The sequence below is a fragment of the Astyanax mexicanus genome, chromosome 19 (assembly GCF_023375975.1).
Source record: "Astyanax mexicanus isolate ESR-SI-001 chromosome 19, AstMex3_surface, whole genome shotgun sequence".
Lineage (NCBI taxonomy): Eukaryota > Metazoa > Chordata > Actinopteri > Characiformes > Acestrorhamphidae > Astyanax > Astyanax mexicanus.
This window is the reverse complement of record NC_064426.1, coordinates 37,574,156-37,589,618: the sequence shown is the minus strand read 5'-3', so window position 1 is coordinate 37,589,618 and position 15,463 is coordinate 37,574,156. Positions and strand designations below refer to the sequence as shown.

The 15,463-nt window shown below is 39.2% G+C and overlaps 1 protein-coding gene across 1 annotated transcript in view; it reads right to left on the bottom strand.

Moving 5' to 3' along the window:
• The window catches only part of usp43b (ubiquitin specific peptidase 43b), a 152,815-nt gene that overhangs the window by 77,538 nt on the left and 59,814 nt on the right, over window positions 1-15,463 (bottom strand). Inside the window, exon 3 of the mRNA XM_022665042.2 lies at window positions 15,084-15,187. Within this exon, the coding sequence (XP_022520763.2) occupies window positions 15,084-15,187 (104 nt within the window). The remainder of the gene's footprint in view (window positions 1-15,083; window positions 15,188-15,463) is intronic.

The following is a 15,463-nucleotide window of genomic DNA, read 5'->3' as shown; positions in this document are numbered from 1 at the left end:
GCCATACCCATACCCATCCCCATCCCACCCTACCCATCTCACCCTACTCATACCCATCCCACCCTACCCATAACCACTCATACCCATCCCACCCTACCCATACCCACCCTACCCATACCCACCCATACCATCCCACCCTTCCCATACCCATCCCACCCTTCCCATACCCATCCCACCCTACCCATACCCATCCCACCCTACCCATACCAATCCCAATCCCACCCTACCCATACCCACCAATATTCATCCACGCCTATCCCACCCTACCAATACCCACATCCATCCCACCCATACCCAAACCACCTTACCCATACCCACCAATATTTATCCACACCTATCCCACCCTACCCATCCCCATCCCACCCATATGTTAATAAACGTATAAATAAACAGACATAGCCTAGTGCTAGAAAAAGACCATGAAAAAAGAAGGATCTTCACATCTTTAATTCTGTTCAGTCATATCCTCATTATATCTGGATTTGCTCTATTGACTCTAGCTGAAGAAAATTCTAAGTATAGAATGTCAGACCTGCCAACCAAACTTTCTGTATTCTCTTTGCTATAGGAAAGGTTTTACCTGGTGATCAAACAAAATATACAGAGACAGGCTTATTGGGATGAAGAATTCCAATTACTTTATTCTGAGAAACTGATATAAAATATGTTTATCCTGCTTTTGTTGGAGTAACTGTCTCTACTGTCCAAGAAAATGACTTTCTACTGGATTTTGAAACATTGCTGTGAGGATTTGATTGCATTTAATGATAAAATCATTAGTAAGGAATTGTACGCGCTGAACAGATGATGCTACAGAGGACCGATGCTCAGTTTAAAAGGAAGTGATGTCAGGAGGAGTAGAGCAGAAGCAGTGAAGCGCTACTGGATGAGGATTGGGATGGGATTGCTGCAGCCAGTGGGAAACGATACACACCGCACAGTTTCCTTTTAATTGCATCACTCTCACCACCGCCTTTTGTAAAGCTCTGCGGCTTATTCCTAGTTTGCACGTTCCCTCCGGGAGCTTTACTTGAATATAACATGAAACTTTTCACTAATGGAGAACGACGGCAGAGACCAGTGAAAAGAATGCCTGATTGCTGCATTGACAGCAAATGAGGTCAAACGCAGCTCGCTTTTCAAGGAGAAGCGTGCTGAGGAAAGATTCCTGTCTTCAAAAATAGCAGCTTTGAATAAATCACAGGTTTCTTTATCCTCTTTTACGATTCATTGAGTCACACATTCTGTAATTCTCATTGGAGCAGCAAGGTCTTGCACACTTAAGTTAAAATGCAGTGTTTCTTACATTTAATTAAACTTTATTTCATTTGTATTTATTCATCCAGGCCTGCTACACATTCCAAAAAAAAATTGGGACAGTAAAGCATTTCCCACTTTGTAGTGTTTCTAGGTGTTTTAGGAGATATTTTTTCCCATTCTTCCTGCATGTATGTATGCATTAAGGTGCATTATTGGGGATAGGTCAAGAATGGTGTCAGGACATTCCAGTAATTGTATGCTCTACTTCTATAGACATGCTTTTGTCATGTGAGCAGTATGTGGTTTAGTATTGTCTTATTGAATTTCTTTAAAAACTTTGGAAAAAGTGTAATCAATGTCAGTCTACCTTGCTGATAACAGTCTGGATGGTCTTATTTGTCTCATGTCGCTTGTTTTAACATGTTAAATATGCAGGCTGCAATCCGATAAACTCGTCTCGCAGCTAATGCCAATGATGCTCCAGCTGTGATAGCTAGGGTTAGCAGCAGGATACAGGCCAATGATACTCAACTCTAGACGTCCAAAGAGCTAGCGCTTCGTGCGGTTAGCGGGTAATGCTAATACTGCTGGAGAAACTAAACTGAAACTCCTGTATAGCGCTGTACTTCAGCGGAGTGGCTTTACTGCTCTTTAAAACCTGAGACTGTTAAAATTCATAAATAAGGTGCACCAACAATTTATAAGAAAATGTAAGAATTTTAAATGCACATTATAGTGTGAAAAATATAGTATATACAGTACAGTACATTATACAGTAAAACATGTTTATATAGTCTGATGTATCTTAAGCTTAAAGTAAATTTAAAAAATTGCATCGTGCACCTGACAGCCCTGTGAAGAATGAAGATGAGAGAGAAAATAAAGGAAGAGAGAGAGAGATAGAGTGAGAGATATAGAGATAGAGATAGAGAGAGGCTTAAGAAAGCTCTATTCAGCTCCAGCCAGCTGTCTGCTCTTCTTCCTCTCTCTCTCTGTCTCTCTCTTTCTATCTCTCTCTCTCTCTCTCTTTCTCTCTCCCTCTCTCTTTCTCTCTCTCTTTCTCTCTTTCTCTCTCCCTCCCTCTCTCTCTCTCTCTCTCTCTCTCTCTCTTTCTCTCCCTCTCTCTCTTTCTTTCTCCCTCTCTCTCTCTCCCTCTCTCCCTCTTTCTCTCTCTCTCCCTCCCTCTCTCTCTCTCCAGCTCGTGTACAGATGTCTATTCCTGAAACGAGGCCCATCAGCTGTGCTTGCTCTCTGCATATAAACACGGCTCTACAGCTGCACAGATGCTGAGTGCTCCGCTTTGAGACGCCTATAAGCGACTGATATACGAGGGCGTCAGTCACACGTGCCAAAGGAAGTGGAGCATTTACACCCCAAACCCATACACTCAATGCCAACCTCGTCTCTTCTTCCTCTCCAGGTTCAGGCAGCTGAACACCGACCTAAATACTGGATGATTTAAACTGGAAAAGGGTTGGAGGTTCTCTGAGAAATGTTATATACAGTACCAAATTTTTTACGCTATAAGGTGCACCAAATTATAATGCACACTATCAATAAATATCTATTTTAAGGCGCACCGAATGATAAGATTAATTTGCCATACTAGTAAGGAACAGGGGTGTCGCCATGTTTTCCTTCTAATTCGGCAGATCTCGTTGATGGGTGGCTAGACCTGTAAATCTAAGCTAAGTTAAGTAAAGAAAAAAAAAAAAAATAATAAAATATTTTGAAGACAAACGAGCGCTGGATGATAATTTACACAGATTTCACAGATTTAAGTGAGTAAAGCTCTTTGGTTTATTTACAGTAAGCTTAGATTTCCAGATTTCCACTAAGGCTGGGTGAAGCAGCATTAGCATTAGCCGCTAACTTTGAGTGTTCCAGTAAACCAAGGTGCTATCAGCTAGCGTTTCGTCCCACATAGCTTGTTTTAACACAGTAAACACGCAGACTACAGGCCAATAAACTGCACTAAGCGTGAACAGTGAAATAGCTAGATTAGCGGCTAACGCTAATGCTTTTCAGAACTTCTGAAACTCCTGTTTAATGCTGCACTTCAGCAGAGTGGCTTTACTGCTCCTTACAACCTGACTGGCAGAATTCACACATAAGTCGCACCACATTAAAAGGCTTATAGTGTGGATTACAGTGGGAAAAATACGTTAAATAGTAATTAATTAAAATCAAATGTATTTTTTATAGAACTTTTTAGAGCTGGTGTTGTCGCAAAACAGCACGTTTTACAGCAACACATCATAGAGAACATACAAAACGATCCTAGTAGAGACTGTAAAACTAGTTATTGTTACTAGTGATCAAGTTGTTGACACAAATCAATCAATCAATTAATCAACCTTTATTTTCACTCTGTAATACATTGAGGGTAACCCTCATTGTCAATGCAGCCGAGGATTTACTACTAGAAGTGACTGAATAAAAAAAAAAAAAATAAATAAAATAAAGTATTTAATCAGGTAAGCTAAAACAAGGAACTTCATGAACAAAACAATAAAAATGAAATGGTAAGAGAATTAGAAAATAAATCAAACAATATATGATTTATTTAAGAAGAAATGTATTTAATAATTCATAATAAAATGATAAATGTGCTACTTAGAAGAATCTAAAGTAGCTATAAAACATATTCTGGTTTGTTTAACACTTTTTTACAGAATAATTCTGCATGTGTTCTTGTGTAGCTTTAATATAGTCTTCAATATTAAATTTACAATGTAAAAAAAAAAAAGTAAAAAAAGAAAGAAAACACTTTAAACAAGAAGAGACGTGTCCAAACTTTTGACTGGTACTGTACTCTACTTCTATCAACAGTATGCTAGTATTATCTTCTTGTCACACAGTAAATTAATACTTCTCAAAGTTGTCATTAATCAGCTGATGGTGTGCTGACGTTCGGATTGGTTAACATCTGAACACAAACCTGCAATTACAAGCTTTTGATGTCCAGCAGGAATCTGGCACATCTTCATTTCAGTCTGTAATAAACAATAATCAGACTACAGCTCGAACCGCGGAACAGCAGTCTTTACACGTGACTGCGGGGATGTGATTGCACCATGCACTGACCAATTACATCATTACATCATCACATTGTGTGTAAATGATAAAGTGCTGCATGGACACACCTGGATGACAGGTGCTGATCAGCAAAACAGGAGATATGACACTGACTGGAGATCAAAAACCCCCCAATTAAGCCTGGCTTCAGCAGATTTACGGGGAGGAAAAACACACACAGCCTCTGCTATAATGTTCACAAAGTCTCGGACAACATAATTATTGTTTTGTTGATTTCTCTACACGTCAAACATGAGCATAAGCTGATAATTATACTGTATTTTTTCAGCACAACACCCAGACCCAATCCAAATACAGTATCCAAGGACAAAAGTACCGGGACTCCTGTTTTATTCACTGTTTTATACAAAAAAAAAACAATGCCTGCTGTTGGGATATGATTGCATTGATTCCTAGGGGTGTAATGGTACAGAACATTCACGCTTCGGCTCACACCTCAGTATAAACCCCACATTTTTGGTGCGATTTCAGTACCTTTTCAGTACGGTTGGTGGAAAAAATAAAGAGGCTGGGCATTCTGTATAGCCGCACCTTTATTAACTTCCTAATAACAATGAATCTTCATAGTAATCATGTTTTGTTTTCTGGGATGAAATGTTGTAATGGAGCACTTATTAAATGCACAAAACCAGGGTTCTCTCCTACTGTCATCATGAGAGGATCCATCTTTTAGATCTGAAAGAGAGAGAGCGAGAGAGATAGACAAACAAACAGATGGAATGAGCCAAAGAGAGAGAGAGTGAGAGAGAGACAGTACGAGCGCCTAACCCTGCGATCACACTGGAAAGCGACAGGCAACCGTTCAGTTCCTATGTCCGGGCACGATTTCAGCACAGTGACGGGTGCAACACTTGTGTAAACATTAGTTTTGCATTACATTTATTGGTTCCACTAGTCTCCTAAGCTGCCTGTATTGTGTATTTTGCGTGGTTTATGCGAACCGAACCATGAGCCCTGTACTGTGATAGTTATCATAAAGAATACACAAATCACTACACCCCTATTGGTTATAATATGTCACTATTTAAACAACGCAGGCAGAAGGTGTGAAAATAGACTGTTGATGGGGTGCAAGATAGCAATGAGCATCACAACATGCCTTGCGCAGGCTGTAAGATAGGGCTCATGGGGCCATATTTTACCGATCTACAGGCGAAATGTCAGTTGCACATTGTGTAGCTAGATTAAGGCCATGTCGGTGTGGTCTCTGGTATCATGAGGGCACCAAAAAGATGCCTTGCAAGGCTCTTAACTCAGACAAAAGCATGTACTAATTCTCTTAATTAATCATGGGTGTGTTTTAGGCGTGACGTGAAATAAACCAATCAGAGTTTCAGTTGTCATTCCCTTTAAGAGGCAGGTGAGCTCTGACTTTGGCGCTTTGGTATCTTAATAGTGCAGCGCTTTGTGTGTCTCAGCAGAGGATACTGACCTGCGTGTTCATGCTGTGATGGTGAGTCTGTAAAAAAGTAATAGGTAAGAAGATCACCACCCACCTCTTCCCAACTCCCTAATTTATCTAAAAACTATTATATTGGATAGAGAAAAAATATACTGCTTTCAATGCAGAATATTGCTATTTTCATTATATGGAGCTTTGTTTAACATACTCTCGCAAATCATGGCAAAGTCTACATAGATCTTTTGTCTCTTGACAGCCTGTCTAAAGTGCTGGAATAAACAGAAGGCATTACCACCCATGGTGGACAGCAGAGTGGATGATCACATTAATGTAGGGGTGTCACGATTCTCTAAATCCTCGATTCGAATTTATTTCCGATTTTAGGGTTCGATTTTCGATTTTATTTCTTTTTTTTTTTTTACAGCAGAGAGGCCTATGCCAGGTTTAGATTAGTCTACGGTCAGTCATTGGTTTGATTAATCAAATTTACAATATCTTATTTCAAAAGGTGGGCTTGATATACTGTAAGTGATGCAAAGTGATACAAGTGATCTGTAATACACCACATTAGGCACTAATGGTCAAATTTAAATAATTTAATTAAGATATATATGTAATGCCATCTAGTGGCTTTTTTTGGTAGCAGCAGTGTGCACTATTAAAACAGCAATGTGCAACATAACAAAATAAATAATAAAAAAATACAGGAACAGTCATGTACAAAATAATAGAACAATTAGAGCTTAACAAACTGAACTCTATCCTACTATAACAGTTAAACATGAAAAATAAGACTCGGTCCATGAGAATGACAAGTTTTTTACTTTAACAAAGATATATTATTAACTTTATCTGAGAGAAAGATGCTCCTTAAGGTACCAAAACTATTAACATATTTAAGGCTAGACAAAACAACTGTTATTTTTATATCTTCAAGTTTTTCTTTAAGAAGATGAGAATGTCCAAATTCTGCTTGCGTAGCTTAGAGGGAGGGATCGTCGATCCTCTTTTTGACTTCAAGGCTCGAGGCCATGACATAATTTTGATCGATTTCGATTAAATATCAAAATCGTGACACCCCTACAAGAATGATGACCGGCAGCCTCTGTCTAAAACTGTCCATATAAAAGGACAATCAAGTGGCTCTAGCAGAAATCCCTCCGCCCACATTTAATGCAGGACACCCCAAACCCACTCACACATCCCACAGATCAGTGCTGGGTTCTTCAGGGTTAACGGAACATTAACTGGCGACAGCTTTGTGCAAGAATACGTATCGAGCACCAAGTCGTTTCTCTGAATGTATAAATGAGGTTCCAGAGCAACACAGTTGTGCAAAAATAAAACTCCATCTGTCGAATGGCTTCATTCTGAGACAGAGAGACAGCAGGGGAGAGAGAGACAGAAAAAGAGAGAGAGAGAAAAGAAAGAGAGAGAAAGGTGGGTATTGATCCCCAGAGTAATGGCAGAAGAACTCTTCCATGTTTCATTAAACTCCGCTGTTAACATCACCCAGTTAATCACTGTCAGCGCTGTCACGGCTCGATGTGTCTCAATCAGTGAACCTCCTCCTGTCTCTCTCTCTCTTTACCATTCACTCACTCACTCACTCACTCACTCACTCACTCACTCACTCACTCACTCACTCAATCATTCTGCTCCCAGGGTGATACATATACAGCTCTGGAAAAAATGAAGAGACCACTTCAGTTTCTCTGATTTTGCTATTTATAGGTTTATGTTTGAGTAAAATAAACATTGTTTTATTTTATAAACTACGGACAACATTTCCCCCAAATTCCAATAAAAATAGTCATTTAGAGCATTTATATGGATGAAATAACGAAAAAGATGCAGAACTTTCAGACCTCAAATAATGCAAAGAAAACAAGTTCATATTCATAAAGTTTTAAGAGTTCAGAAATCAATATTTGGTGGAATAACCCTGGTTTTTATTCACAGTTTTCATGCATCTTGGCATCATGTTCTCCTCCACCAGTCTTACACACTGCTTTTGGATAACTTTATGCTGCTTTACTCCTGGTGCAGAAATTTAAGCAGTTCAGCTTGGTTGGATGGTTTGTGATCATCCATCTTCCTCTTGATTATATTCCAGAGGTTTTTAAATTTGGTAAAATTTCAATTGGTCTCTTAATTTTTCCAGAGCTGTATATACACATATATCCGAGCAGCAGCATTAGAAGAATGGCTGTTTAAAGCTAAATGAAAGATTTCCCCTAAATGAAAGGTTTTCCACTGTCTGCTTCTGCCTTGTTTTTTTCTTGTACATGTTTGTCTTGGTAAGTTGGCATTTTTTATAGTTGAAATATATTGTTCAGCAGTATCACATTTATTGAACAACATGGACAAAGTTCAGGCTTTAAAGTGTTTTTCTGGAATGTCAGCTTGTCTCACAAATTAAACTCGATTTTTTAGCTTGTCTTTTTCTAAACTTCATTTTTTTTTTAGATGTGATGTGTCCAAACTCCAAAGGTGGATGTTATTCACTAATATCAGGCATCCTTGAAAAGGTATGTCAGCACACGCCTCCTCCGACATATGTGAAGTAAAACTCTGCCTCTTTTTGAACTGCTGCTGATGCAGCATTACTGAGTAGCATCACAGTGCGCTCGAAGTAAAGCACAGTGACTCGGTTCGGATACATCAGCTCACAGACGCAGCCTTGTGCTGATCCACATCCCCCTAGGAGTGATGAGGGGAAAGAGCGCCATCTACTGTACCCACCCAGAGAGAGAGCAAGACCAATTGTGCTCTCTCAGGGCTCCGGCAGCTGATGGCAAGCTGCATGACTGGGATTTGAACCGATCATAGTGGCAGCTCTTTAAAAATGAATACTGTTTTTTGAAAATGCACTATTGCAAAATTAAATATTGCAATGTTTTGATGCAATAGCAATATTTTTTTTTACATTTATACCTGAATTGTGATTTTGCATAAATTATACTTAAATAAAACACAAATATGTTTTGGCAAGATTTGTATTTATACTCATTCAGATTGTATCAATTTGCAATCAATTGGCACATTTTTTAAATTAATTTCTAAACAAAAAAAAAAGATGCCGCTAAAATCCATGGTGGTCTGAAACACACCCACGCACAGTATGTCATTCCTCATGCCCACGCAAAAAATTACAAATGTGCTGCTGCTGTTCCCTCAGGACTCTGATATTATATATTAATACTATCACTATTACAGCAGCCGAGCTTGCTGTTGTAATGATGGTGTAATATGAGGATCTGTGGGTGAGAAAGCACTACTGGGGCAGAGTAAATTCCATTAGATGGAAACGGACTGAATGGATAAGTGACTCTTTAAACAAGCTTAGATAAACAAAGGACTCAGCAGAGCTCACTGAGAGCAATGTGGAGTTTCCACACCAGGGTAAAAAGCTGGTATTTGGTATGGTAACCTGAGAGATGTGGGAAAAAAAATCTAAAATGCTTTGTAAAAATGGTCTATTTATGCTGCTAACCTGCTTTTCTCCGTAACTAAAGCAATCGCTGCATTAATAATATATATATAGTTGCAAGAAATAGTATGTGAACCCTTTGGGATTACTTAGATTTCTGCATTTTTGGCCATTAAATGTGTTCATCTAAGTCACAACAATAGACAAACACAATCTGCTTAAACTAATACCACACAAAAATATATGTTTGCATGGTTTTACATGATGCCCCCTCCACCATATTTCACAGTTGGGATGAGGTTTTAATGATGGTGTGCTGTGCTTTTTTTTTTTCCACACATAGCGCTGTGAGTTCCTCCCAAACAAATCAGTTTCGGATTCATCTGTCCACAGTATATTTAGCCAGCACTTCTGTGGAACATCCAGTTGCTCCTTTGCAAACTTTAAACGTCCAGCTATTTTTTTTGGACAGTAGTTGTCACCTCCGTGGTGTCCTCCCATGAACTTCATTCTTGTTTAATGTTTTCCTTGTTGTTTATTTGCCAACCAAAATGTTAGTTTGTGCCAGAGATTTCTGTAAGTCCTTAGCTGACACTCTGGACTGGATTCTTCCTCACCTCATTGATCATTCTGCGCTGTGCTCTTGCAGTCATCTTTACAGGACTTTACCACGCCTAGGGAGAGTAGCAACAGTGCTGAACTTTCTCCATTTGTAGATCGCCTGTCTTACCGTGGCCACATGAACATCAAGGCTTTTAGAGATACTTTAGAGATACACTCTGATAATGTTATATATTCTCTGTTTTACACAAATCCAGTCTAAACTAATAACATCTCTCTGCCTTCCTCCGAGTTACTGACTGCCCACCTGTCTGACTTGATACTGATGGAGGTTGGACCCTCAGGATCTCCTGTCCAGCCTCTGGAAGTCAGCTTTCCCATGTCTCACCACAGATCAGCTGCTCATTATCCAGTTTATTCACCTGCCTCAGACTAGCTGTTCACTCTCCACATTTAGCTGATCACATCCAAATTTATATAAACTGCTTCCATTACTGGTGCTGCTGTAAACCTGAATAGTGTTGCTGACCATGGTCCCCCCTTATTTGTAAGTCTTGGTCCTCCCAAGGTGTCTTCCTCCTGCAGCTCTGAGGGAGGTTTTCCTTGCCTCTGCGCTCACTGGGGGTTCTGTATTATATGTTTAGTGTTTTGTCTGATTTTTTTGTTCTGTAAAGCTTCTTTGTGACAATATCAGTTGTAAAACTGATTTGGTTTGATCTGTTGGTTAGAGTTTCTAATAGCGTGAAGGACAGTGACTGATTAAACACAGTGTTTAAAAACTCCAGCAGCACTGCTGCACCTGATTCACTCATCCTTCACTCTAAGAAATTTAAGAGTACAAAGCTTGTCGCTGGGGCTGTACCTTATATTGAGGTACAAAAATGTACCTTTCAGTGAAAGTCCTTTTTTGTACCCATGGTTTTTGTGCCAGTAAAGATTATGAAAATTATAAACATTATCATCAACTAAATATGACTCAAAAACTTGATGATCCAAAATTGTCTTGCTTTCAAATAAAAAAAAATGTGCAATTTAATATATATTGTTCATTAGTACAGTGATACAGAATACTGAATGTACCTTTTGGCTGCAGGTTAAATGGTACAAATTTGTACTTATTGCTGTTAGGAAAGACTTTGTACTTCAGAGGGAACAAATCTGACCCTGTAAAGACTGATATTGTACCTTTGAGGGTACAATTATAAAGAGTGTACCTTTGAGTACAAAAAAGTACTCATATCTTACCTCTGTTTTTTAGAGTGTTAGAGGTTCCGAGCATTGAAGAATAGGGTTAAAGGAGAATAATGATAAAGTATTTAGTGAGTATATCAGTGAGTGTAGAAACAACAAGGAGGTGTATTTATTTCAGTGCTTCAGTGGGAGACATCAGCAGGACTGTAGATCTGCTGAGGGTACATCCTGGGTGTTCTTGTCTTAAACCGAGCAGCTTCTTGGCAGAGTGTGAAGCTGGCACACTGTTCCAAAGAAGGTTCAATTTTGCTGGGATAAAGAGCAGGCTTGATAGCAAAGCACATTTCCCAGAATTGACGCCTGGAGTAGAACTCAAATCCTCAACCCTGAGTTAAAGGGTCTTTCTGACCTGGATTGTTCTGAAACGCTGGTGGTTTGCTGTCAGCATGTTGAAAGAAGCTTGGAGAGGAACAGTATCCTGTGAAAGATGTGGTTTTAATGGGGTCAATAGGGCTGGGTATCACCATTTCTGAATCAAATTATTTTAGATAAACAAGGTTTCAATTTGATTATTTTTATTCGTTTTATTCTATAGTGATAAAAGTGGTACCGACTGAAGCTCAGTGAAGATATGAGAGGTTAATAAAGGCTGTGATGATAATACCATAGTAACAATACTGAGTGAGGCTGGCAGCTGGTGTAGTAGTGATACTAATGGCATGATAGTCTATGCTAGCCAAGGCTAACAATGCTAATATCAAAGTAGTACAGATGCTGGAGGAGGCTAAGACAGTGATAGTGATGCTAACACTGAAGTAGTGATGCAGGGAAAGGCTAATGCCACATTATCGATGCTATTGCCACAGTAATGAAACTGAGCAAAGCCAGTGGCTTGCACAGTAGCTAATGGCATGGCAATGAAGGTGGACGAGGCTGACGCTGGTATTACCACAAAATGCTAATACCCCAGTAGCATTGCTGGAGGAGGCTTTACCTAGGTGATGCTAATACCATAGCAGTAATACTAATACAACGGTTGTGATGCTAAGCAAAGCTAACGCAAAGATAGCAATGCAAATACCACAATAGCGATGCTGGAGGACAAAAAGGCCATAAAAGTGATGCTAATGCTAATACCACAGTAGTGATGCTAAGCAAAGCTAACGCGAAGATAGCAATGAGCACATTAACAATACTGAGCAAGGTTGGCAGTCAGTGCAATAGCCTTGTTAATAGCACAGCCTTACATTAGTAAGGCTAACGTTGCGATAGCGATGCTAAGTCTGCAGTAGGCTAATGCTACAATAATGATACCGAGCAAGGCTGGCAGTCAGTGCAATAGCTGTGTTAATGGCACAAATAGTGATTCTTGGTGAGGCTAACACTGCGATAGTGATGCTAAATCCACAGCAGCAATGCTGGGTGAGGCTAACGGCATGATAGCGACGGAAAAACCACAATAATGATTTTGAGCAAGGCTGGAATCTGGTGCAGTAGGCATGTAATAGCATAATAGAAATGCTAAGCAAGAATAATGCTGCAAAAGCAATGCAGCTAATACAGCAGTAGAGATGCTGGAGCGAGGCTAACTGTACAATATCAATGATAATTTAAACGATCTACAAAGATTTCTCTCCTGAAAACTGTTTATTTTGGTGAGTAAAGCACTTCCATTAATTTAAAGTAAGCTTAGATTTCCAATATTTTGTCTAAGGGTGAGTTTCTAGTAAAGTTTCTCCAACAGTAAGGCTGGGTGCTGTAACATTAGCATTAGCCGCTAAGCGCAGTGCTAGCGGGACATAAATACCTCCCTATAGCACGAGACTGAGGAATCCTGAGTGTTCCGGTAACCCAGGGTGCTATCAGCTAGCGGTTCATCCCACGTAGCTTATTTTAACACAACAGCACACATGCAGACTACAGTCCAATGTACTCACCTCTGAACAGCAAAAGAGCTAGTGCTGTGGTTAGCGGCTAATGCTAATGCTGCTGCACCCAGCCTTAGTGCTGGAGAAACTTCACTGAAAACACAGCCTTATAACGTTGTATTTCAGAGAAGTGGCTTTACTACTCCTTAATACCTTACTGGTAGAATTCATACATAAGGAGCACCTTTGTTTTTGGGAAAATTGAAGGATATTATTTGCGCCTTATAGTCTGATATTCCGGTACCACTTTAAAATAAGACTACCTTTATAAAGGGTTTATAAATGGTTTACAATTAGTTTATTAATGGTTACTAACTAGGTTGTAAATGCCTTAAAAATCATTAATAATCAGTTATAACACATATGTAGAAAGGGCAACAATATAGTTGGCTGTGGGTTCACTATTTGGCAAACAACAGGTCATTGTTGCCCTTTTTACGTATGTGTTATAACTGATTATTAATGATTTTTAAGGCATTTACAACCTAATTAGTAACCAATGATAAACTAATTGTAATTAACCATTTATATACCCTTTATAAAGGTAGTCTTATTTTAAAGTGGTACCGATATTCCTAACCTCACAATATCAATGATAATACCACATTACCAACACAAGGTAAAACTAACATGATAATAGAAAATGCTAATACAACAGTAGTGATGCTACGCAAGGCTAAATAGACCTGCTGCTAATAATGCTGCAGTAATGTTAATGCGGGAAAACACATATAGTATACAATAGAAAAAAACAGGCTTATTTATTTTAGTTTATATAAATTAATAGTGGATCATTGACATGATTGATTTGAATCCATTTTTTAGGAAAAAAAGGCATCAAGCTGCTTCACCTTCACCTTTCTTCATCCCATTAAATCCACGTTTGTACTGTCCTTACAGGATTACGTTATGCTAAGGTGAGGTGACAACGTACCACCAGCTGCCAGAGGTCTAAAAAAATAATACGTTCCGTTCGCTGTGTTCTCCCAGTCACATTTGCTCTATTGGCACCAACTTTCTCTGACATGTTGCCCTAACAAGGCAGCCGAGCTGTCAAACCTTATAGCAGGTACAAGTACAAGGTGCCTCAGTACATAGCCTGCCACCAATCACTGCAGCTAGTGATTAATCATGAAGGATGTACAGTACAGTATATATAACTTACAGAAAGTTCAGGACCCGGCAGACGGCTGACCTGTAGAAGTCTGTGTTGCTGCAGCGTTGCTGTAGTGGAGTAGTGAAAATGTGTGACGCCACAGACAGGAAGTGAGACGCTTACAGTTAAAATTACGAATGATTTTAATGTCCGGGTACAGCAGAACATCTATTTTCTGGTCTATTTTCATATATAAAGCGCACCGGATTATGAGGCACATAAAGCGACACTAGTTAGGATGCCTACATCAAAGTCATCAAGGGTGTCACCATGTATTCCTTCTAATGGGAAGCTAGGGAAGCACCTAAGTAAATAAAACTGTAATTCTTTTAAAAAACATTTTCTTTCAAAGTTAAATGAGCGCTGGATGTTAATCTACACAGATTTTTCTCCTGAAAAAAGTAAGCTTAGATTTCTAATATGTTGTCTAAGGTTAAGTTTTCAGTGAAGTTTCTCCAGCACTAAGGCTGGGTGCAGCAGCATTAGCATTAGCTGCTAACCGCAGCGCTAGCAGGACGTAAATACCGCCCGATAGTGCTAGACTGAGGATCCCAGGGTGCTATCAGCTAGTTTGTTTTAACATGACAAACATACAGACTACAGTCTGATATACTCGTCTCTGAACAGCAAAAGAGCTATAGCTGCGGTTAGCGGCTAATGCTAATGCTTATGCTAATGCTAATGCTACTGCACCCAGCCTTAGTGCTGAAAAAACTTCACACAAACAAAACTCACCCTTATAACGCCGTACTTTAGCAGAGTGGCTTTACTGCTCCTTAATACCTGACTGGTAGAATTCATACATAAGCCACAATGGATTATTAGGCACCCTGTCGATTTTTAGGAAAATAAAAATATTAAAGAATTTTAGGTCGAGCTTATAGTCATAGAAATATGATACAAGCAAAGGTAAAAACAACAGGAGGAATAAATACTTCGCCACAGGTTGAACAAACTCACATGGGTATACATAAGTTAACAGCTGAATACAATCAGAACTCAGGTGAGGCAGATCTACCAATCAGTGGAAAAGTCTGTGTTATAGACACTCACTTGTACTGGGCCTGGAAGTGCTCCTGTACGAAGCTGTGGCGTACTCCAGGCTGGTCATGGTTTGGATACTCAGACGCTGTAGTTTCTTCTCCTCCAGCCAGACCCTGAAACGAAGCAAACAAGAGTTTAGAAATAAAAAAAAAACACTTTAAAACTATTTACTACATATTTATAAACAAATACTGAATAACGCATTTGAATGACATACTGATACTGAACCACACTCTCCCTTAAATAACAGACATGTTCTGAAGAAGGCCTCTTTTTAACCTGTTCTGCAGTGGTCAGGACCCCACAGGATAATAATAAAGTATGCAGAGAAACAGATTAATAATATTGTAGGACTGCAAAATACTCTATATGTTCACTAGAGATGATGC